Source organism: Megalopta genalis, chromosome 4 (genome assembly GCF_051020955.1).
Source record: "Megalopta genalis isolate 19385.01 chromosome 4, iyMegGena1_principal, whole genome shotgun sequence".
Taxonomy (NCBI): Eukaryota; Metazoa; Arthropoda; class Insecta; order Hymenoptera; family Halictidae; genus Megalopta; species Megalopta genalis.
In genome coordinates, this window is record NC_135016.1 from 30,114,724 (window position 1) to 30,139,741 (window position 25,018).

At 37.6% G+C, this 25,018-nt stretch overlaps 5 protein-coding genes across 16 annotated transcripts in view; 1 reads left to right on the plus strand and 4 right to left on the minus strand.

Moving 5' to 3' along the window:
- The window catches only part of LOC117218415 (uncharacterized), a 73,769-nt gene extending 66,174 nt beyond the window's left edge, over nt 1-7,595 (minus strand). Inside the window, exon 1 of the mRNA XM_033466763.2 lies at nt 7,221-7,595. The gene's annotated coding sequence lies outside the window, so the exon portion shown is untranslated. The remainder of the gene's footprint in view (nt 1-7,220) is intronic.
- Nucleotides 7,596-8,153: 558 nt separating this feature from the next.
- Nucleotides 8,154-13,184, minus strand: Ubqn (ubiquilin). Of its 4 annotated transcripts, none has more exons than XM_033466747.2 (9): nt 12,369-13,184; nt 12,055-12,253; nt 11,687-11,975; nt 11,198-11,357; nt 10,698-11,128; nt 10,474-10,603; nt 10,009-10,141; nt 9,764-9,857; nt 8,154-9,681 (listed from the first exon to the last, which is right to left on the minus strand). In XM_033466747.2, the coding sequence occupies exons 1-8, from the start codon at nt 12,468-12,470 to the stop codon at nt 9,778-9,780; spliced, it is 1,524 nt and encodes a 507-aa protein (XP_033322638.1). In that variant the 5' UTR covers nt 12,471-13,184; the 3' UTR covers nt 8,154-9,681; nt 9,764-9,777. The 4 variants fall into 4 exon arrangements, with proteins under 4 accessions (XP_033322638.1, XP_033322637.1, XP_033322636.1 ...); XM_033466746.2 differs by having other exon boundaries at nt 10,698-11,131; XM_033466745.2 differs by having other exon boundaries at nt 10,698-11,357; nt 12,369-12,470; nt 12,831-13,183.
- Nucleotides 13,185-13,354: 170 nt separating this feature from the next.
- Smg5 (Smg5 nonsense mediated mRNA decay factor) lies at nt 13,355-18,787 on the minus strand. 3 transcript variants are annotated; one of them, XM_033466740.2, is made up of 9 exons: nt 18,660-18,787; nt 18,373-18,594; nt 17,539-17,761; nt 17,303-17,467; nt 16,972-17,231; nt 16,718-16,898; nt 14,939-16,646; nt 14,533-14,868; nt 13,355-14,453 (listed from the first exon to the last, which is right to left on the minus strand). In XM_033466740.2, the coding sequence occupies exons 2-9, from the start codon at nt 18,444-18,446 to the stop codon at nt 14,386-14,388; spliced, it is 3,015 nt and encodes a 1,004-aa protein (XP_033322631.2). In that variant the 5' UTR covers nt 18,447-18,594; nt 18,660-18,787; the 3' UTR covers nt 13,355-14,385. The 3 variants fall into 3 exon arrangements, with proteins under 3 accessions (XP_033322631.2, XP_033322632.2, XP_033322630.2); XM_033466741.2 differs by having other exon boundaries at nt 18,675-18,693; XM_033466739.2 differs by having other exon boundaries at nt 18,373-18,708.
- Nucleotides 18,788-22,833: 4,046 nt separating this feature from the next.
- LOC117218448 (protein LLP homolog) lies at nt 22,834-24,215 on the plus strand. 7 transcript variants are annotated; one of them, XM_033466828.2, is made up of 3 exons: nt 22,834-22,971; nt 23,602-23,785; nt 23,865-24,215. In XM_033466828.2, the coding sequence occupies exons 2-3, from the start codon at nt 23,626-23,628 to the stop codon at nt 24,122-24,124; spliced, it is 420 nt and encodes a 139-aa protein (XP_033322719.2). In that variant the 5' UTR covers nt 22,834-22,971; nt 23,602-23,625; the 3' UTR covers nt 24,125-24,215. The 7 variants fall into 7 exon arrangements, with proteins under 7 accessions (XP_033322719.2, XP_033322720.2, XP_033322723.2 ...); XM_033466829.2 differs by having other exon boundaries at nt 22,856-22,985; XM_033466832.2 differs by having other exon boundaries at nt 22,904-23,141.
- A 46-nt stretch (nt 24,216-24,261) lies between these two features.
- slow (epidermal growth factor-like protein slowdown) overlaps nt 24,262-25,018 on the minus strand; it is a 45,041-nt gene continuing 44,284 nt past the window's right edge. The window contains exons 8-9 of the mRNA XM_033466825.2: nt 24,686-24,793; nt 24,262-24,601 (exon numbers count right to left, since the gene is read on the minus strand). Coding sequence (XP_033322716.2) covers nt 24,434-24,601; nt 24,686-24,793 — 276 coding nt within the window. The 3' untranslated portion in view covers nt 24,262-24,433. The remainder of the gene's footprint in view (nt 24,602-24,685; nt 24,794-25,018) is intronic.

The window sequence follows — 25,018 nt, forward strand, 5'->3', positions numbered from 1 at the left end:
CCAACGATCGCTGTTCGAACAAACCGGAGCCACGGAGTCAAGGAACCTACGCCGATACGCGGCTTTCATAATACAACCGCAATTTTCTTTTTCTCCGCTATCGGGGGAAAAAAAATAGGGAACGTTGTGCAACCGCGGTGGACTCCGTTTGCGCATCGATTAACGCTCGTTCTCGATGCTGCACGAAATAATGTAATGGTTGCGTCGCGAGATGATTACCTAACGTTTATCTCCCGACGAGCTTCGATGAATACCTATCGGGCAAAAAACAGAGGAAGCGATCAATGACGTCGAATGGTTCTTTCGAAAAATTCTGATGCTGTTGACTTTTCATTTTCCCACACTTTTTTTGCACAATGCGTCACTTTCGTTAACATTGTAACAGTGTACACCTGAACAAAAGGAAATCTAATCTAATGTAAACAATTTAGGTATTCAATTATTAATCCTTTGCACTCGAGTGGTGACTCTGAGGCACCATTAAAAAATTGTTATAGCATATTCCAAGATAATTTTTATATTAACAAAGTTTACATTTAAGAAATTGTTAAAAGTGTCACTGTTGTACAAGACTCAATTTCATATGCATAAAATGCACTTTGTCATATAAAATGGAAATACTGTAAGTCAGAAAAATCATTTTAGATTTATGGTTAAAATAGCTTCGAGTGCAAAGGGTTAAATTGCGGATGGCTCTCAATTTAAGTTAAATACCTCGTTATGTCCTTCATTCGCTCCAAATAATATAATAATAATAATAATAATAATAATAATAATAATAATAATGTTTAGGTATTTGTTTAACGAAATGAACTCGTTGTTATACGATACAAAAGTACAACAACAATCAGAGTGCAAACAAAGAAAAAAAGGAAAAGAGAAATGTTATAACGAACGATGCGAATGTGATACAATAAAGTAAAATAAGGAAAGTAAAGAACTTTTGCCAGATTATATATTCATCAAGTATTTGTGCTTCTACCGAAAATTATACATATATATATATATAATTCTCGGTAGAAGCACAAATACTTGATGAATTTTTTCAAGGAGCATTCGGTCAAAGAACAATCCCAAGAAATACAGAAACGTTAAATCCAGTCTCGAAAGGAACGAAAATATTTTTCTGATAAAAAATTAAGGAGAATGAGATGGCCGAGAAATATTTGTCGATCCGTCTAACACATGTGAAATCGTTTCCTTTCGGGACACGGTGTACGTAGGTCGTCTCATAGCGTGGATAAATCATCGTTACAATGCACCGACGGTTTCAAGGAATCGAGAATTCAGAGAAAGAGGAACGAGTGCCGAGAGAAAGAGAGAAAGAAGAGGCAAGAAATTTCGAAAGAGGCAAAAGGGAATTGCTCAATTTAATGAACGTGGAACCGGAGAAAACAAAAATACGCTGTCAGTGATAGGTTGAGCCCTGCTGATGAAGGCGTACGAAGGTTATGCTGTAGCAAAGGCACTCCTTAGTTCTGGCTCAAGGTCGGACTATTAACAGGCCGAAGCAAGCCGACGGGTTTACATCGCCGTTTACGAGGAACGGCTGGTCGCGACTTCTGCTTAGGAAATAGTGAAAACGGCGAAAATCACCAAACAGGGGAACACATGGCCAGACGAAAGCCTTCACTGGTTCGCTGTACCTTCGTTTACCGTAAGCGTCCGCTACCATACACGGCTCGCGATGCTCACACAATATTCTCATTTTACGATTAGGCAGATTCGATGCGGTATGCTACGTTCATCCATTTTCTCCTCGGTTATACCGCAGGAAAATCACGAGGTACGTTTAAACCGACTCTTACGCGTTTTCTTAAAACTTAGGACACAGTTAATATGGACGGCTCGGGAGCCAATCTGTGCAAGTCCACTTTTCTTTGAAAACACATATTTATTCAATGGATAAATGAATCAATTTCTTATATCGACCACGGAATGACTAAACAAAATTGTTCAAAAGCGATTGTTTTCTTTCTAAAAAAAAAACATTGACTTTTTCTTTCGTTTCTCTTCTGGTGAAGTTAAATTTGATGACATCAATTATCTAGAGAAATTGGTAAGACGTATTAAATTAGTATAAAAATTAATTTCCAGCAAATAATTTCGTCGATAAAATAATTTCGTTGGTATAAGAATTAAAAGCGTTTTAAAATGCGATGTATTGTTTTCAATTTATTAGAATCATTAAGAAACGAATGAACTTGCTGCTTGACTCTTATTCAAAATTGTGTAGGAATTTAATGATGTACGGTGGTGTATGATTGCGGATTTGTATTCAAAATAAATAAAAATTATGAGAATTTTATCTCTTCGTCAATGCTGACCTACTTGCGACAACTAAGAAATTCCTAATTTTTTCTATTGATCCAATGTTCGGTACAAAGGATTCCATGTTTCGGGGCCTGCGGGTTCAACGAACCACCCCCTCGGAAATTGAGGGGTTGCATCTCGGGCCCCACCGTGAGAAAAGCATCCTCTTCGAAACTAAAAGGTCAAGATCAAGGTCTCGGAGCGGAAACGGAAGAAAACCGAGGAGAGTAGACACCGACCGAACATATTACTGTGTACATATAATACGCTGTATCGGTCGGAGTTGCCCGATGGGAAATTAATCTTCGGGTCCGCGATTCAGCGGCGCGAGATGGAATGCGTTCGAGGGAGTAACGGGTACAAAATATCCTGTGTACACGAATCGCAGGGCCCACCACTCCTCGCTGCACCAGGGACGACGTAACCCGTCGAATACCATGGGCGGGATCCGCCATTGTTCTTCCAAACTCTGGCATTTATCCCCCGGTTTCGTAGAGAGAACTCGAAAATTGTTGCAACATCGAAATCGGTTCTTCGAACGATCAAGAAGAACCAATTACAGTAATGTCTCTTTAATTGACGCTCAGATTGAGAACAAAAATGGACAATTTGGGAAGAGGAGACACTATTGTTCGAGTCTTGCAGCTCGTTTTTATAGTTTCGAATTGTCGACAACTATAAGAACGAGCTGCAGGGCTCGAATAATCGCATCTCCTCTTTCCAAATTGTCCATTTTTATGCACAATCTGTGCATCAATTAGGGTGACATTACTGTACTCTGATTGATTCATACGATAACCAAGATCTGCGTTTGTTGTATTCGGATCGAGCTTTTCGTAATTAATACCAGCAATTATTGCAGTCGGAGATCATTGTTTAATTATATTCCGACAGACTCAACATCCGAAGTAGAACCTTTTGAATACGAATGTCAAAGATAAAAATTGTCTGCATTAATTGCAAGACTTTCTTTTCTAATCATTCTGACGAGTTGAACGCAACAGAGTAATATTTTTTTGATTCTTTAGACGCTTTTGATATTTTGCATCGGAGCTACGCATTTTTGGTAGAAATGCGTGAAATTCGCAGTCTAATTATTAATTCCTTCCGAATCGGAGGAAGCTGTAATTGATTTGATTTTTATAGCTACAAATTTCCTTCTCATGCTAGAAAATGATTAAGGATAAAAAATGTCGTAATTGCTGCGGCTGCGAGAAAATCATAGATCAATTTGAAGATCTTTGCTCCAATTTCAAAGAAACTTGCATCAGAGTACTATAAGGTGCTGATAAAATTATTTAATTTGAAGTTCAACAGCGTTTAAACAAATTACTCTGAAACAACAGCCATCGAGCGTGAAATAAGACGTTATCAGATTTCCGATAACGCGATGGTGGTAATGGTTTTATTGCGTCGCGCGATGAATGCACAGAGCGTCATTGTCGAGTACATAATGCTCGGTACACCTACACAGAAGAGATCTTGGTAGTCAAACGGAACACGTGTTCGATTGAACTCTTTCTCATTGTCCGCTCGTGTTCGATTCGCTTTCAATGCTGCATACACGTGCCTCGGCTCCTCCAATGTAAATAAACAGACGGAGAATGAAATTATCCACTATTCACGCGATCGAAAGGATTATCGCGAATCATTGGGTCGCATTGTGCGTTTAATCGGTGAGCCCGATGCACCACCTGTGCTTTCGATCGGAACAGTTGGCGATTAAAACAAGGTGACTGTGGCAAACACAAGCCAATTGAAAAAATATGAAAAACAATCGTAAAAGATTAGGTTTTAGATTTCGGAAGATTTCGTGCGTACTCGAAAATGGACAATTTTGGAAGCGAAGATACGATTATACGAGCCTCGCAGCTCATTTTTTATAATTGTCGACAATTCGTAACTATGCAAATGAACGGCGAGGATCGAATAATCGTATCTTCTCTTCCGAAATTGTCCACAAAAATAGGTAATTTGGGAAGAGGAGATACGATTAATTTGAGTCTTGTGCCTCGTTTTTTATAGTTACGAATTGTCAACGAGCTGCAACGAGCAAATTATAAAAACGAGCTGCAAGGCTCGAATAATCATATCTCTTCTTCCCAAATTGTCCAATTTCGTGCACAATCTGAGCGTCAATTAGAGAGACATTACTGTACCGGCCGCAATTGTTCGATGCTTCGCGTCGGTCTTCGTCTATTTATGTTAAAACTAAAGATGAGATAAAGCAGGCATAAATCTAGCTCTAGGTACATAGTTACAAATGTTTCGTGAATACTTCGAGACGATATTGTGATATATTCCCTGTGTACATCAGAATTGGACATACTTTATTAGCCCTTTGCACTCGAGTGGTGACCCTGAATTGTTATATCACGTTCTAAGATCATTTTTATATCATCGAAGCTTAAATTTTAGACATTATTAAAAGTGTAACCGTTGTATGAATCACGAGACTCAATTTCGTATGCATAAAATGCATTTTGTCCTGCAAAATGAAAATACTGTAAGTCGGAAAAATTATTTTAGATTTACAGTTAAAATGGCTTCGAGTGCAAAAAGGGTTAGAAATAAGACAAGACATAATACAGAGATGTCTCTCTAATTGACGCTCAGATCGGACACAAAAATGGACAATTTAGGAAGAGGAGAGACGATTATACGATCCTTGCGGTTCACTTTTATAGTTACGAATTGTCACCAACTGTAAGAACGAGCTGCAAGGCTCGAATAATCGTATCTCCTCTCCTCAAATTGTCCATTTTTGTGCATCAATTGAACGTCAATTAGGGAGACTTTACTGTATATAATTCTTTTCCCGCTGTGGGACCCACTGTGGGGCGCGTGTGCGCCAAACACAACAAAGAGACCGAAGTTATGGGAATGACGTAAGGGAGCTGGCTAATCTTGTACGTGACCCCATTATTTATGCCAACTATGAACCATTTGCCTGAAACCGTGTCTGCTCGACGCACGGCTGGAATTCTGCGATCCATTTCGACCGCGTTCATCCGCTTATCGCTTATTCCGATGAACTATTACGCGCGTGCCTTGAATTTATTGCACTCGCTGATAACGTTGATCTTGTTAGACCGTGTCTCTCTTGACCCAGTATCTTTACAATCCCATTATAAACACCGCGACGCTACGCGTCCTCGACACATTTGCGTTGATTATTCACTCGGCCAGATCGTTGAACGAGATAAGGTAAATTTGTTTTTAACTAAATTAATACCCCGTGCAAATGGGAAACGAATCTACGCCGATCGCTTCGAATTTATTATTCGAACGGAGAACGAACTGTTCTGGAATTTTGTCAAATTAATTTCACCGAAAAATCATTTTCGTCGAATTGATTTCTTGCAAATTAATTGAAACTTCCCGACCATGCATTCCTCTGATAGAATCATTGTCAATGGTTCGACTTTTCATTTTCTCGATAGGGAAATTTTCACGATCGTAGAAGTGATAACATCAAAGAATTATTAATGTTTGCGTTTCCGTGTATAGCTGAACCGGAAGTCGCCAGACACCTGCGACCGCACGGTGTCAAAGTGTTTGAACCAATAGATCGCTGTTGAAACTCGAACGGGTAGACAGACGGTAGTATTTTTAGTGTTCGGTGTAAACATGATTAAATAGATAATAGCTTGTGGCCCTGCGACGCCAGGTATACGGTGTCTACTCAACTGGCCAATCGTTCTCTAAACAACAGTTACTCTTTTATTCGAATACATCTCGGGTCCAGTCAGTTACAAAAGTCTACGTATTAAATTAAATTATAAAAATGCACATCTATAAATAAAACCTATGAATATCAATTGAATTGTTTTAGAACCGTGAAGCTAGAAATTAAATTTTGCAAATAGCAGATCATGCGATAATCTTATTTTATTTTAGTAGGGATTGGAAAACCGTTAAGACGCGTCACATCTTGAAAGGTGTTTCAAAAACGGTTGGCGCGTAACGTATTTATCGATCGTATTTCAAAGAACCGAGACTGTTGTCTTGCTGTTGCTATTTCGACGGTGACATCGTAAATCGTTTATTAGTCGATAACATACGCGTATAATAATAATTTCGAAACGTTCTAATCAAATCCCGCGATAAATCAGCTACGTTACAACAAACTGAAGTCTCGTAAACGTAGAAAGAAAATAGATTAAATATCTCGACGATGCGGTCACGTGACCCTTCCAACGATCATCTTTTAAAATGTCGATGTGCGAGCCGTTATCGAGTAAACCGAACAGTCGATACTGTTCTTCGATCATTTTAATGGACTAATAAACCACGTTGGTTAATTTTTTCTTCGAGAACCGATAAGAAATAGTTAAACGCTATTTCCAGGAATAGTACGTAATTTCAAAATTTAGCGACGTCCACATTGGTCTGTCACCCGTGGATATTCTTATTCCTGCGATCATGTTGGAGCGAAAAACAATAGAAAAAGACTCTCACTTTAAAAAAAAATTCGTTTGTCTCGAGGAAAGAATATCGCGATTTAAATAACAATAAATAAGTAAAAACTGTCTCAGCTTAACCCTATCTTCGCTGGTTGTCCGGCCGATCTCTCATCGATTCCTAACCATGAGAATGACAAAGATGCGTCCAGAGAAAACGATCGAATACATTTCCTTATTAGAATCGGTATCGGATAAAAGTATCGCACGGAGAGAATACCTTGTAATACTGTGATATTTGTAAAGGGGAGACGTATCGGACAGTATCGGTGGTGGTTCCCGTGTCGAATTCGGCGATTTCGCTCGGCGACAAAAGACAGCTCTCTCGCGGGACAACGAAAGGGTTAGGAGAGGAGACCGGCAGAAACGCGAGGGAAAGGAAAAGGGCCCGCGGAGATCCGTCCCTGGCCTCGGTAAGCGAAACCGGGCGGGCTGCTAACTCACCTCGTGCCACATTCCGCTGGCTCTGCCGACGTTTTCGACGACGGGAATATGCACCGCGTGCAGGATGCGAGGCACCACCGTTTTACACTCAGAACCACACACCCGCGGACACCGGTCCCGCTCTTTTCGAAAATTCAAACGCGCACACGTGAGAGGCCTGTGTGTTCGCCGGACCGCGACGCGATTCGTCCGCGCCGTTCCACCCGCGCGCACACTTTCCGCGAGGCTCCTCTCTCGGAGAACCGCGCACAGGAACCGCGGACCGTTTCGTGTTAACGATAGAACCGACGGTCCAGCAGCGGGGAAAAAAGGAACCGGCGTCTCGTAGATCACAGGAGAGAGAACACACGTCAGAGACCACCGTGTCGTGCGACCGATCAACACATACTGAACCGCCGCGCCAACCGACTGATCGCACCACCGCGCCGGCTGGCCGATCATGCGTGGTGGGGATGCGCAGATCCTCGTTTCGGTTCGATTCACTGCGGAAATTTGAATTTGAATCTCTATGACGGAATTCGCCGCTATTTCACGCGATCAATTATCATAGATCGTAACTGAAACAGCCGATTGTCGGGCGTAATCGAGAGGTCTGTTCATTGTAGAAACTATATTGATTTATAACATCGAGTTAGACTTGTTTTGTATATAGATCTTTTGTGAAAGAGATCGTAGGGCAAGTGAGTGTTTAATTGTAAGTGTTGAAGATGTGCTAAGAACTTAAGAATATTGAAAACTGTCGCAACCGAAGAAAGTTTTTGTACTTTGCTCGACTGTAATATAAATTGTAAAAATTAATGATATATCTAAGAGAATATAACTTTTATCCATTCGAAAGTTGACAGAATTCGAGATGCTTTTATGAAAAACTATAAATGAAAGCTTTACTATATATTGGTAACTATACATACAAGGGTGAATAAAAACATCGGCTCAATTCGAAATGTATATTTTACATAGGTTCCAGTCTATTTTGTCTCTAAACATATGTTTAATATACGCATATCATCCGCTCACAACGTGTATCGCTAAGGTAAACAAATCAATACCTTAGGCGTTATCTGGTAGTTAAAATCCGTAAATATGAATCAACCATAATTTTTATTTTGTAATATAATCGCCTTTACAGAATACCTTGTTTAGTGAAGTATACTGAATACACATAAAAGTTTATTGAAATGCGCATGGATATTCATGTAATCGTACATCAATCAAAAATAGCGAAATTATAACTGTCCCTTTTTTTTTTTCTTCCATCGTCATCGATAAAGATAATTTACAACATTCATCGTTTCCATCTGCTATCTGTTTTCTTTGCTTCAAGTATGTCCTTAGAAACTAATCGACGATTACAATGTCCAACTTAAACACATTTACATGTGACATTATCTTCGTTAAATCGTTCTTTCGTTTTCGCGCGATTCTATATATAAACAACATACACCATAGAGTTCTCGATCATCACGCTACAAATCTCTAAATTTGTATTCTTGTAAGACATGTAGTGCATAGTTACCGTTCCTTCTTCTTATTCTTTCGTTATGCGTACGATAGAAACAAAAGGGAATAAAACAAGGATGAAACAATGTGCGTCGGCATAAAAATCTAACAAAAACGAATTAATCATTCTCTCGCCTGCCCTTACGTATAAAACTTACATGGAAAATGCTAACGTATCGTCGAATATATATTTCCCATCTTTTAAGATGAACCAAATAATAGAACAACGAGATCCACGTTAGCTGCAAAACTCTGGAATTTGTAGTCTCGACGGTTCGTTTATGTCTAACCACCAAATGTTGCTTAACGATCGATAATTATACCCCGTAACCCCGGTTCTCTGTCGCGAAACATATTAACGCTCCATGCAATACATTCACTAATATGATTACGTACATTTAAAAGCAAACAAATAATATCCTTCGTGGAAAATTCGGAAATTCGACCTGATCAAGCCAGAAGCGTTTGGTATTTACTTAGTCGTAAACGGTGAACTATTTTCCATGCAGGTTCCATTGTTTCTAAGAAACACCATAAATGTACAACAACAAAGAAGATGGAGCAACGCGTCCCCTCGTTCCCCTCCCTCCCCTGTATTTATGATCTAATAATTATAATTCTCTTGAATGCGTGGATAAGCAAATTTACACCGACGAAATACATTAACAGAGCTATCTAGTACTTAGAGCACATCGAGGAAAACGTACAAGAAACAAAGAATAAAACTAGGAAATTTTCGTAATCGTGAAATATACGTGAACAAGTTAAACATTTACATACCAGTAATTATTTTTTGCAGTTTTTTTTTTTGTTTGTTTCTTTATCGAGTTACAGTAATGTACCAAATCCAAAATAAAAATGCATATTTGTGTGAGTCAGTAGCGTGTATTCTGTCAAGAGTTGGGGTAGAAGTTTATAATTTTCTGTCAGCCAATTACCTCATATATCTCTCTCACCACGCCTGTTGTAAGAGGTAAACAAGGAGAAAATTAAAAATAGTCATAACAGTAACATAATAACGTAAAATAGAATAACAGTATTACATATTGGTGTTAGCTCATGGACACTTGGACACTTGCCCACTAGATAATAGCCGTTCAACAGCAGCGTTTATGTCTCCGAATGTGGCAATTAATGCTGAAAACATTGTTTTTTTTTAGTATTTTGCTATACTGCGTGACACCATAAATTTCAATTGAATGTAGATTCTTAGTTAAAACAATGTATTAAGTGCATGCCAGTATTAAAAACGAAACAAGTAATCGTGAAGGCCGCACATCCATTTTACCTTGTAAATTAGCGTCTCTATTAACAAATCCCATAGCCGTAAGCTGTTCTAACTGTGCTCTATAACGTTCTTCCGGTGGAGGCACAGGTTGACCCTCCACTTCTACGCCTTGATTTAATGCCATTGCAGATACCTGAAGTAAACAATTTTACAAAGAATTCATGCATCTTGTGAATCAGAGTTGGACAATGTTTAGTACAGTTAATGATTAAAATACGTAATTATACTATCCAACATCAGTATTTAGTCTATGGTTCAAGATAAAATTCCTCCAAAATTTAACTCCAAGTTTGATTCCTCTGTTTAAATCGAATCTCTCAAAAAATGAAGATAATGGAGAGTTACGATTTGTTGTAACAGTGTTATCAACTATATTTAGATAAACATTCGACAATCAAATTAAAAATGTTAATCAATTAAAGCCCAACTCTGTTATTTAAATAAGAACACGGATAAAATGTTTACCATGCGCGCCATGAACTGAGAGAATGCGTCTTGCTGGTTCGTGTCCGATGCTTGTGTAGTTGGTGGTGTTGGATTTGTTGTGCCAGCGTTTGGTGTCGTTGTTGCCGCGGGCGGCACGGTCATACCCATACTAAAAGTATGTTTGCAAGTAACTAGTGATAAACAATTTCCATCCTAACATGGATATGCAATGTTATAGAATAAAGCTATTGGCAAGAACTTACGTTTCAACAAATTCTGGAACAACGGTGCGCAACTGTTCCAATCCTTGGTGAATTTGCATAACAGCGGCCAGAGCACCTGGATTCGTAAAAATATTTTGAATTTGAGGGTTTTGCATTTGCTGAATAAATGCCGGCATCATAGCTCTCATTTGCTCTTGCATTTGAGGATTTCCTCTAAAGAAGGGATTTGCAGAAATCACTCTGCTGGCCATAGCAGGGTCTGCAGCCATTGCTTCGAGCATAGACCTCGTATAAGGAGCGTTTAACATGGTTTGCATCAGCTGTGGGTTCTCCATCATTTGTGTTATGAGGCTTTGCATTCCTGGCGAGTCCAGCAGGCCTCTTCCAGCTTGCGGTGGATCAGGAGTGGTGTTCTGAGGAGTCTGATTCTGATTCCAAGGGTTCGGTAAGGGGTCTCTGTTTTCCTGACCCTGCTGTGGATTATTCTGATTATCTTCGCTACTGTTATCCTCCACTAATGCTGCAAAAGGATTACGTACATCGGCTGTTGCTGCCAATATGGGCTCTTGAATATCGCGATATAAGCGACGAAGCGCGCTGTGGCCGCCAGGAATGCTTTCTAGATTATTTAGAGCTCTGTCATGCGAGCGCATTAATTCTTGTAACATGGATGGATTGCGTGCCAATTCCATCGTTTGCCTAAAAAGGTTTCAATGCAAACATATTCGTCATATTCAATAGTGCCGTGTAGAAAACTATATTAACTTCACAGGGTGTTCCAAAAAAGGTGTAGAGCCTAGAAATGAGTGATTTCTGAGGTGATTCGAAATAAATTTTTCCTTAGTGTAATCTGCTGTCGCGCCAAAGTTCATCCACTGTATCCGCTCCATTTTCTGGTGTTTTTCATTAATAATTTTCTAACAAAGTCGCAACCAACATTTTCGCTAAGAAGAAACTTCCTTCGAGTCACCCCAGAAATCAGTCCTTTCCAGATCCTACACCTTTTCTGTAACACCCTGTATATCTACCTTAACAGTTCCGGATTATTTAGCACATGACTAATTTCTGGATTGCGTTCCATCAGTTCCTGTATTTGAGGATTAGCTGATATCAGATTGCGCATATTCTCTGGATCATTCATTAAATTTTGCACCAATGGGTTATCAAGTATAATGCGCATGGTCTCTGGATTTGACAATAGCTCGCGTTGCATGCTTTGCTGCAAATCTATGAAATTAGCGGATCCCAATCCAAGCGACTCCAATCCCACTAGTCCTCCTAAGCTGCCCAATCCGAAAGGACTGGCGCTTATGTCAGCTGCATAGAAAATATAGTGTCATTAACAATTTCTTAGTTACGAGCAATAAGGCAAAATTCATACGACTCGTATCCATACGTGGATTTCTCTGTGTCGGTGTCGAGTCTTGACTCTGATTAGAAGGAGTACGTCCTGCTTTAATAACCAGGTGAACCGTCAAGCCATCTTTGACATTATGCGTGCTTAAACTTTCATGGTCTTTCATAATCTTCCCGGCGAAGATCAGACATAACTGTTCCGTCTGGGCATTGAACTTCTTCGATACCGCCTCTCTGAACTGGAAACGTCGAGAAAAACAGTTAATGAAGTTAACCCAACAATGACAAACGTGACGATTCGGCGGCACGTTTCGCCGATAGGGAAACGCGATGGTATATTATATGGGAACTCACGTCTTTGATACTAGCACCCTCCTCGATCTCAATGGTCTGTTTTTCTTTTGGAGTTTTGACGTTAACCGTAATTTTCTTTCGAGTGTCCTGGCCTTCTGCCATCTTGGATCGGTAGATGACTCGTTACTTTCGACCAGCGTTGCCAGAAACAGGGACGCAAATCGGGACGCGTGACGTCATAAAATATCCCGTTCTGTCCCTGTGACTTCTGCGCCCCAAGTGACAGTTAATGGTACTAAAAACTACGTGGTTTTACATGTGCCAAAACGACATCAACGCTGTAAGGTGGCAACCGTAAGAACTAATTTATCCCCCTTCTATTACCTAGCCACTAAAGCTACAATACACGTGACGTCACCGATGTCCCTTTTGTCCCCGTTACTGGCAACGTTGCTTCCGACGCTTTCGATTCTCCCTCGTTGAGGGGCCAATTGCGCACCACTTTTCCACGAATATTATTACCTTTTTCCTCACGTCACGAAAATTTTGTTTACTAGCTCGATTCCAAAAAACGCTGAATTTTGTTCACGGGTTATACAAAGGAATCACAAAGACCACGTAGAGAGATCAACTTGAGCGGCTACGCCACGCCGTGCCATAATACACGAGACGAAGAAAGTACACGATATGTCAACGAGCTTCTGTATAGTTTGTTCTCGTCACGATTTGGAACCCTTCCCTCCACAGGAATGATTACTCTGATTTGCCGAATAGCAATTACTTAAATGGAAAATCACGTAGCGTGAACCACGTATGAGAAATATTTTTAGTCGCAATATACGATAAACCACGAATCGTTTTGTAATAGGTTATGTCGCGTTGCCACTACCGTAACATCAAAACACCAACACTCCTAATGCTACTTACAACGTCATGGGTGAAATATGTCGTATCATTAAGGAATGATGAATTTTCTGGAAAGAATTATGAAACTTCATTCCGAAATTACACCTGGCCTGAGTAATGCGTTGAAAAATATAACTGCGTTGCGGAAAATATATTTGATTTTATTATGAAGTCTTAAAATTCCGAGATACAATAATCAACTTTCCAAAAAATTTGTTACAACTTAAATAGCGCTAAATATTTCTTTTATAACAATGATAACATTTTTTACTTCACGAATCGTTGGAAGAGCGGTCTCTAGATAAATGATTTTCTATTCGGTTTATTAGAAGAATCTTGTACAGTCCTTGTTTTTATTACAATATTTATTTTAACGAAGTTAATTGTAGTTCTGACTGAGAAATAATGTCGCTTAATTTGTTGTCTCTACATTTGTTTTATAAAAAATCAACATTGAAAAAATTGCGATTGGTGCATTTACTTTTATTAAAATATATATTTTTTAAATATTAATTTATGTAATACGAAATGTCGGATTTTTAATCATTCGAAATTTAAAGGTTCAAATGGTTGATTGAGTTTTGAAAATTATGTATCTAAAAGCTTCTAATTTCTTATCAATTTTTATTCTTTTTTCATTTTTGGATACTTATAACTTTTGTGTAACAGTAGTTCGTATAAAAAGATCAGACTTATTTCTTTGGTCGACATCATTGTGAATTTTTGTAAAAATTATATATATCCAAAAATTAAAAAAAAGATGATAATTGATAATAAAAATAATATATATTGATAATAAAATAAAGCCCTATAGGCTTTAAGGTTATGCATATAAAAAAAGAACGAAATCATTTGAGCAGTCAAGTTGTGAATGATTAAAAGTCTAAGATTTTGTATTGCACGGTCTAATAATAGTCATTAAACGTAAAAGGCAAAGTTGTTAAAAGGAAACCAATTTATTGTTTAGAATTCTTCCATGGAAAAGATATTAGTTCCATTTAGATTTATATATCGCAGAAGAACTGCCGATTTTTCTTTTTGGGTTTCCAGCCCTTTCAGACTCGCCCTTACAGCTGACCGTGTTCGCAGCTCCCAAGAAGGGCCCAGTCTCTTACTTTCATTTCGGTACGAGGAAGCAGTAGATGATATCATCTTCGTTAACTCAGCATGCTCAACCATGACTCTTGCTCGATGCCCTCCATTTTGTTTGAAATGTCTCGATATACTCGATATTGACACCTGAAACCAAATGTATTTTCTGGATTGTTTTTATATTATATTCTAAATATAGGAGTCCTAGCTCAGTATGAAAATATACCTGCACTCTTCGCCAATCCTTCGGGACTAAAAGTAAGAACTTTTTTATCATCTGGACTGCAACCGGTTAACAAAGTCACGACTGGTGTTTCCGCGTCGTTAGTCATGCCAATTTTCATTTGTTGCGTGAGATAATGACAGCATTCTATAATTTGGAAAAACACCCATGCTTCTTTGTCTTTCGGCCTCGGACCCTTTATGTACGGTAGTGCTAAACGTTCGTGCGGTCTTTGAGCTCGTAGGAACCTTGAACCGCGTTTTAATTGACCTTCTATCCAGCGTGTTGCTTCTCTTGCTCGACCGCTGATACGTTTAACCTCATCCAACGCTGATACAACTAAAAGTGAAACCTCCGTTAACAGATATCCTAAGAAAAAAATATTATTATTTACTCTAACTTTACTGACCAACACTAGGAATCACAATGATGAATTTTTTGGCGTACACTAATCGTTTTAGAGCAGGCGTATGCTTGGATAAAACTTCATGATCAGGTACCAAGTAAGGAGATATTAACTTGGATCTCAAACGACTTTCCAAGGCACAAACCTCTGCTTTCAACCATAACTTGCCCATGTGTCTCATCAACTTTCCTCGTGACTGATCCATTTCCGCTTCCCTGTTACTGTCTTTCATTGCATTGATTGTCTTCAAATCAACAGTTATAAACTGCTGATTTGTTTGGTCGTACTTGACACCTGCATCCTCTACAGAATGAAGAAAGTGTCCAAAGTCAATCAACTTCAATACTCGCACTATAACTTCCTCGCTTTTACTCATTTTATGCTCGTGGAGTATCTTCCAATTGAGCGACTTATGAGATTCGGCCAGGATATTCAATCCTCTCAAGTCTGCATCTTCTGGTAATGGAACTATCTTAACGCACTCTTTCAATTTGTCCACGCTTGACAAAATCATGCTGTCCACTTTAGATATTTTCAATATCGTATTCATGTCGATATTGATTAAATTTAATAAGATCGTAACCCGTTTCAATAAAGTCCGAGAGCTTCTCCCGCATATCTTTACGATGTCCGGATTGCTTCTTAACCAGTCGCAACATATTTTAATGGACGCCAGTATATCCTTCCTCATTAAAATGTTTAGCACCTGATCCGCTCTTAGATTCTGTTTCTTCAGTAGCGCGACGTATATTGCCTTATCTGGGGATGCATTGCCATCTTCGACAGCATTGTTAAAGTTATTCGTATCTTTAAAATTGGTTACAGGATCTTTGCCGCCAGGTTCCTTTTTCGCTTGATCGTTGGAAACATGCTCACCGTTTTCTGCATGATGATTTATTGCATCTGTTGCATTAGTCTTCTCTTCAGATTCTACGTGTCCGTTCATCTCTTTATCTTTTGAGTTGTCTGCGTTTTCTTTCGTTCGCAAAGTCTCTTCGTCGGAACCATCATCGGATAATCCATCATCCGATAAAACGTTTCCTTCGCTTAAAACATCCTCCTCTGTCTCAGAAACATCTGAATTGATCTCATCACTTGAAGACACAGTCACATGATCAGCATCACTCCCATCTGTATCACTGCTGTTTCTTCGTTTTCGTCGCCGAAGTTTAGTCAGCAAACTCTTTGGTTTATCCCGATTTTTTCGAGGACCATTTCTAATATCTCCATTCTTTTCAGTATGTTTTTGTTTGGTCGAACTTTTATTGTCATTTTTGGGAATTAGTTTGTTGTTCCCAGTTGACTTGTGTTGTTTTATTGTTTTAGTTCCTTCTTCAGTAGATTTATTTTTGCTTTCCTTTGGCGTTGATAGGTGGTTGGATTGTAGAATTCCTTCTATGTTACACAATGGTGTGTCTATGAGAGATTCTTGCAATCTTGTTATTGCAAGCTGCATCAGTTGAGACATTATCGCTAATGTTATGGCTACAACTCCTTGAACCTCACTAGATTCTTTGCTTTTTAGTCTTGAAATGGACATGAGACATATAGCTACTATTTTAAATATCATGTCGTCCGTTAGATATTTCGTTTGTTCGATTTTGCAACCCTGAAGGTACGCATCGATACTGCTTTTATTTTTATTATAAGTTGTGTCATTTGATTCAGGCTGTTCAGTGCTTAAGCAAGTTTCGATGCTAGTTAGGAGATCCTGCAGCAAAAATGATACATGTAGGAAATTACAAAAAGAATTGAGTAATCTATAATCAGTACTATACGCACCTGACATTCTTCGTTTATTCTGTCGGAATTCGGAAAATCAGAATCCCATAACTGTAATAAAGAAAACAATCTCGATACGCACATGTGAGTAGGAAAGTTTTTATCGTTGCAAATAGAGTGAGTAACTATGGCTCGTTTCAAATTTCCTTCTGCTCCTTCAAATGGTTCGGTACATAGGACACTGCAAAATAATTAATACTACAATCATCTCAAGTTACAAAACATTTATCTATCTGTAGTAATCTGATACTAACCATCTGATGTAATGGTACACAGCGTCAAGACCATAATTTTGATTGCCTGCTATAGTGCCCAATTGGTTATGCGGCATGCCAATGTTTGGTTTGAGTCCTATAGCCATTTTATAATATCTCTTTGCTATCATTGGATCCCAATATGGGTCTAATTCTAATTTGTACCTAGCTAAATCCCCAAGACATACCAAACTCCTATGAATGAGACGGATAACAGACTCCGTCACTTCTTCAGGAACCTTGGGTATTTTGCGTCTTGTCTTAAAACAATGATATGTGGGTTAAATACAGAATTAGAGTTACATAAACGTGTAGGCGAATATGTACATACAGGAGCTGATGCAGATTTATTTTGCAAATATGCAAAATCCATGGCACCAACTTGATTTATACTATATTCTATTTGCAATTTCAATATCAAATGATGGTAAAAACCAACTCCAACTGCCAAATGAACAGATAACAATGCCTTCTCTGTTTCATTCCATATATTGCCCTGTAATTGCAAAATAAAATTACTATAATTTTCTTTACAAATGTAATACAAATTTATACAAAAATAATTACCTTGCGTAATCTTTTAGTGGCACTGACAGCATCATAAAATGCTTTCCTCCATAACAATTCTTCAGTTTTACGTCCATAACCAACAGGATCTTTAGTTAGTAATCTTAGACAATAATCTTTAAGCTTCATCCGTAGTATTTCCCCCGAAGGATTAAATATATCTGTTATCGTTAGTGCATGGTTTTTTTGGCTATCTAATCTTTTAGCAATATCAGTTATACCCCTGTTAATAAAAAATTTTATATTATGACAATCTTAATACGTAATTAATATATTTCTTAAAAGCTAATGTGGATCTCTGAAAACATGACTAAAAAGAAACCTAACCTAAGCTTTAAGACGCGTTTATAATAATTTATCGATCATATCGATGAAAATGTATATGCATCGGAATATGTAGAGGCAAAGGATAAAAATAGACATTGATTAAAGCAAAAGGAACATCTAAAAATGTACTAACACAACAATCGTATTTTTTGCCTGATACATATACATATGCGTTTATTCTCTCTATGTATATACAGATTTCTCATTCATCCAGAATAAGTTTCCTTCAAACATTCGATAAGGTAAACTAAAATGCTCAGAAATTACACGATGATAACGCCATTGCTCATTTGATAAATTTCCTTGACGAGACAAAGATTACATGTGAAAGCGCGCCAATAAAAGATCAGAGTGCTGGAATAGTAGAGGTTATGTTCGTACAAGATACGGGTTAAATTCAACCTAATGATATTACGGAACGGACATTTTTACAAATGGAACATGTGAGGCGTAACGCGAATGGAGAAAAGAAGACGCGTTCCTGTTGGAAATATATATTTATATTACTTGTGCAAACGTATCGTTTGGTCGAGATAATCGGCTGCTCCGACATCTGCTGTAGTGTTATATGTTCTCCTCATTTTGCTTCGATCATATTTCACTTCTTGGTTGCGTCGTCATTATTCATTTTCCCGCGGTCTCCTGACACGCGCACCTCCGTCCCACAATAAGGAAATTCGACATTCGCTCTCGCCTGACACCAGAAACCTCTCACGGAACTGCGAATCACTACCAAAGAAGATCTTTGCTCACTACAGCTCACTACAATAAAATGTACTTGCACAGATACATACTACATATATTAATACCTCGGCCTCGGCACACCGCGGCATACTGAGCGATTCCGGGTGCAAAGCGCACATAAATATGACGGTAGGTAGAGAAACCGCTCTTCTCTGATTGGTTGACGCTTCACAGATGAACAGTGCTGCTCTCCCAGTTTTAGACAAAGAGAGGAAGTGGCGAGTGAGCAAGAGAGCACAACATCAGCACAACCATATGCAAAACAAGTCACACCGACGACCAATGTAGTTTGCCTCACTTTATCATGCTTGTAATCTCACTCTATTCGCGCATCCCTTTGCCTGATTCTCCATCTGAAACACTCGACGAGATATTCGACTTGTACTTTTTCTCCCGTAGGATTCTCGACCACACAGTCCAGTCCATTTTATATGATTTTTGCTTTAAAAAATTTTTTTGAACATAGCTGAATCTTGCATTCATATTTTCTTAGTAGTAGTAATTACCTAGAAAAAATTCTCGAATTCAGAGATTTTGAGAATTAGAGTCAAGAATTATTGAAGATTGGAACAATTTATTGGCAAAAAAGAGTAAAAAAACTATATAGAACAATTCCAAAACGTCTAGTAGAAATTTTGATTCGCAATCTACAACCAAACTAGGAATAGCAGGAACTTTCATGTTTGCATTAATTTGTGGCTCCGAAAAGGACCATTATCATTAAATAGAGAAGTCTGTGGAACACAGGAGGTTGTAAAAGTCTAGCATGTCCCAAGGCTCGGACTTTCGCAGGTTTTCGCAGGAATCGTTAATCGTTTTTTTTTTTATTGCTGGTCTAGACACTGCAAATACTCTGGTGTGATTTTTTTACGAAATATATCACAGTTCGATGATTATTATCCACAGAAATATGTAAAAAAAACAGAACATTGAAGTACTAAAAAAATTCAGATATTATTTACGGAAAGAGGGTGCCCCCCGATGCCTCCTTCGGTGTTGTTTACGCATAGCTTCGGTCCTGTCGGACAGAGAGAAGCGAGTAGCGAAGAACATGGCAGCAAAACATCACGTACATGTTGCCGACGAACATTTTCTCGATCTACTCGAAATGTACATCTGGGTAGAGTTTTTGTGCAGGACAAACAACTTTTCGTAAGAGTACAAAAATATTGCGCAAAAACTGCGCACGTCGGCAATTTGTTAAACCTTGACATTAATTTATTGCCAGTTAGGACTAAAGACAATTAATAAATTGCATGCCACTATATTCGGGAAACTCCTCTATCTTTTGAGACTGATTAGAACTTTCTAACGTTTGTACTCTTCATGCAATACCTCATTTTTGTCGAAAATTTTGGGTCTTTACAAAAGCTCGTTTTTTTTCGAAAACTGAGGGTGATGGAGCAATTCGGTTTTCGGATCCTTGATGGGGGAGTGAAGCTCTACAAGAATTTCATAATGGCTATAGGAAATCAGAAAAAGAAGGTTAATCTTGTCGGACAGTGTAATTTTCTTCATGAAATAAACATGCGTCTAATAGCAGTTTTTCAATTTGTATAAGTAGGGGAAGAAAAGGTTTCTAGACCAGGAATAAAAGAATTTCCGATACCTACGGAATCTTCATTAGTCCGAGTCCTGGCCATGCTAGACCTTTTCAGCCTCGGGCCCCAAGAGCGGTTTACAAACAATATAAGGGTGGTGATGAGATTTCGCCTGGCTGTGGAAGTATTATGCGAGGTTCAAACTCCAGAATTATAGGCTGCAAAATTCTACTTTACGCCTTTTCCGATCGAACTGCAAAAGCAACAATAAACTCCTGTGTTCCACAGGCTACCCCACTTAATAATAACGGTCCTTATCAGGGCCCCAAATTAATGCAAGCAGGAAGGTTTCACTTCAGAAGTGAAAATGTTGATGCCCGAATAAAATACGACTTTTGTGCAACTCGAACAAACAAACATACAGCCATTTCCTTATATTCCTAGCTTCGTTGAAGATTGCGAATCAAAATTTCAACTACACGTTTTGGAATTGTTTCACATAGTTTTTTAATCTTTTTGCCGGTACATAAATCGTCCCAATCTTCAATAATCCTTAACTCTAATTCTCAAAATCTCTGAGTTTGAGAATTTTTTATAGGTAATTTCTAAATTAAATATGTAGTCTTTTTAAGAAAATATGAATGCAAGATTTAGCTATGTTTTTCAAATTTTTAAAAGCAAAAATCGTATAAAATTACGAAATTATTCGTTGCTTTCGAAAATCCTTCTCGTAAAATAGAGCATTGATTTACGGGTTTTCGAAAATTTTAATTATTGTCGCCGTTTCAAGATGTTCGCAAACACGCTGAACTGTATGGTCGAGAATCCTATGGGGCAGAAAGTACAAGTCAAATATCGCGCCGCGTGTTTCAGGTGGAGTGCCAGGGATACGGATGCGCGAATAGAGTGAGACCGCAAATGCGATAAAGTAAGACGTCCTAGGTTTGACGTCCGTGTGGACAGCACACATAGAGCCCGCTGGTTTCGTTCCGTCTCTTTCGATTATCTCCCGTTCCGTTTCTAAACCAACTGCGCTGAGCTGGATGCGCATTAAAATGGTGGGGATAAAAGCGCTCGGAAAGAGAAGGTAGAAATCGCTCGCGACGAGGAGGCACTAGCTATATGCACGGAGTTTGCTTCTTGCTCCACGGAGAAATTGTCCAGAAATTTTTACCGACAGTGTTGCCAATGCATTAAAAATACAGCGTGTCCAACGTTGGATATATCTAGAGACAGCATCTGCTACTGCTAAACATGTAGCCAAATTTTAGAAAGAGATAGACTCCAATTGGCTGATACCTGCCTCTTATGTTATTAATTATTTCCGTTACGATACGACGAAATAGCCACGGAAGTATTTAATAATATCATTGGCAAGAAGAGTTCTCGTAAATATTAAATATCGAAAATCAATCAATTTATTACCGAAGCTCGTCTGTTACAATAATTTCTCGAAACATTCGTGCTCGAAAAATTACTCCATATAACTGATTCTATCGGTTATTTTCACTAACAAATTAAATGGCAAAATAGCCAGTAGTGTGTTTAACAATAATTATAACACACAGAATTGTAAATATTAAGGAGCCATAACGAATACCGGCTTCGTTCTGACTCCCTTTCGGGTCTTTGAAGCAGCAACCTCCTTGTGTTGAGACCCGGGTAACCGGTATCATCCTCGGTTCAGAAAATGTTGCGATTTGCAATGCGTTTTGAGTCGAGGATGATACCGAGCTAATAACTGCAAATTTTACGCTCATTAATAATTATTTTATAGGAATTTATTTGTGTTCCTTATGCTTCTTCTACGTTGGTCAGGACATAGTTACAAAAGTAAAGCTATGATAGGTGATGTTGAGATCTATCGATACGAGCGTCGCCCTAATATGTCATGAATAATTACTACGATACGCGCCTAAGGTCCGCCAAGCCGAAGGGAGCGAGCGTTGAGTTAAACCAATTTTTTGAATATTTATGCCAATTGATATTTAGGGGCCATGAACGCAACGTGCTATTAGTTCTTTATATATTTGTTTATTGATGAAATTGTCGCCCGTGGAAGGTTGTGCAATTGATTAAATAAAAAGAGCAATTCTTTGGTAGATCATACAGCATGTTTTATGCATTATTTCAGAAATTTCGTGTTATTAGTATATAAGTCTCCAGCCACTTGTAAAAGTCCCTAGTCGTTCCGAAAATGTTTTGTGGAAATTCCTGAAAAACTGCGAAGGAGCAAATAAAAGCAATTACAGATCAACAATGAGCAATTAAACAGCAATCGTTTAAGCCATCGCACATTGAGTTAGAGCAATTTTTTGTGTACTTATGCCAATTGATATTTGGCAGCTATGAATGAAGCTCCTAGTTCCTTTTATATTTGTTTGTTCAAAATTCATTGTTTATTGATAAAATTGTCGTCCGTGGAAGGTGGAGCAATTGGTTAGATGAAAAGAGCAATTCCTTGATAAGTCATACAGCACGTTTTATGCATTACTTCAGAATTCTCGTATTTTTAAAAGTGCCCAGCCTCTCATAAAAATCATTAGACGTCTCAAAAAGTTTTTTTGATATTTCTCGAAAAGAATAAGTTAGCAATTAAAACTAATTGGTAAGCAATTATGAGAAACTAATGAGCAATTTTTTGAGTTATGTTTTATTAATATTGGTAAATATGGTGAGCCAGATTCACACGGGTCTAAGAGAAGATGGTGCAAATAAATCACCATATGCTTTGATACATACACTCCACCTACCTCAATCTGGGTCCACCGCAGAGGACTACACTCTACCGTTTTACCTTGTTTCCTATTTCATCCCACGTGTGTGTTTCGATCTGTAAATAAACATCATATAAAAGTAGAAACAGTTCAACTGTAATATACGTATAACAGCAAGTTATATCCTCAATACGTTTATAGAAATTGATTGAATTGAATGTAAAAACGTATATTCAAATCATTGCTATATTTACACTAAACAGTGTGGGGTTAGGTACTCATTTTGGATGATGTACTACAATATTTAGGAAAATATCTGGTGGATATAGCCTTTAAAAACCTGCAATTTAAGGTTATATTTGTAAATTCATTCGGCATTGTACATTTATTAATGTTTTAAAGTTATAGTGGTTTAAGGTTATACAGTCGAGTCCTGGTAATGCATATTAATTCTCTTAAGTTTGGTTCCCATGGACTACTTATCGTATAGTTAATTTTGTTTATATAAAAGTGATAGTGAGTTTATATAAAAGTTAAAGTTTATAAAAGTGATTAAATTTGTAATAGAATGTCATTTCTCTTGTTAGTAATTTTATAAAATTTCAACATAACAATCTAAATTAATATATAATTTTTTATATTATTTTATATTATTTCTTTATTTTTATATTATCTTATATTACTTTAAGGAATTGTTTAAATTATTTTGTATTTATATTTATATATATTTCTAGGTTTTATAAGTATAAAATAAGAAAATGGCAAAGTCGTTGCGCAGTAAATGGAAGAGGAAATGTAGAGCAGTTAAAAGAGAACGTTATGGAGCAAAAGAATTAGATAGATTAAAAAAAACATTAGGCATCACAGAAAATGGTTCACAAGATACCGAAATGGGGGATATATTAGAAATTGCCACAGGTAAGATATGTCAAGGGCATTCTTGCATGTGATTTTTTATTCTTTATAATTTAATTAAAGTATATGTTGTTTTTTTTAGTCGTCGATGCAAAGTCTTTAAAAGACAATGCAAAGACAAAAGATACGGAAGAAGGTGATGTGGATAAAATGGATGTGGACAAAGAAGTCAAGGTATATAACAAAAAAACAATGCTTGACCAACATGGAAATTACCCAGTATGGTTGAATAGGAGAAAAATTGCCAAGTTGAAGAAGGGCAGAGCGAAAGCAGAGAAAGGTGGTAGCAAATCAAAGAAAAGGCTAACTAGGAGACAGAAGAAAGCAATGAAACAGAAATAACTTTTGTACAGAATTAATATCATTAATTGACGCCTTTTTATTTGACTTCACATGTAAAGTATAAAAATAAATGTTGTTATAATAAATCGAAGATCTTATGTATTATTCTTAAAATATGTCAATAAGAATAACCGGAATCTGTTTGTTGATTTATCATGAAACTTGTTCCATGATAGATTTAATGTATCAGTATAAAAGCTACACATATGGCAGTGATAATATCCATTCTTACAAAAAATTTTATACATAAATATTAAATTTGCGCACAACGTCTTATCCTTTTTTATAGTCATATTTGTTACAGCGATATCAAAAATGTAACGTGCCACTGTTCATGGGTAATGCATTTCTGCAACGTAGTCTCAAACGATTTTCCAGTTCCATTACTCGATTGGTCAAGTGCTGCATTTTCCTTGTTTCCAACTCATATTCCCGTAATTTAGTCCTCATCTCGTATATTTCTTGTTGCATCAATTGCTGAAAACACAGTTCCATTAGGAAATTAATAATATCAAATATTTTCATCAGGTCCTATTTAATTTGAATACGTGGAGTACTTACTACGTTTTCTACAGTTCTCTTCATCTCATTAATGTTTTCCATAACAGATGCAACCTTAACACTCATGTCAGTGGTTTCGGTGTCCCTCTTTTTTCCTTTCGCGAATAGCTAAGTAATAATAAAACTTTTTATATTTAGTTGATTCATTACAAAAGCAATATAGCCTTATATTTAATAACCGAGTTCAAAATGAGCTGGTTACGATACGTTAAATTCAGCATGGTATAACTGCATCTTTTAATACCAATATTGTATTTTGATAACCAGTAGATCATTGTTGTAGATATTAATTATTAATATATTAAAATATTATGAATTTATGAAATTATTAAT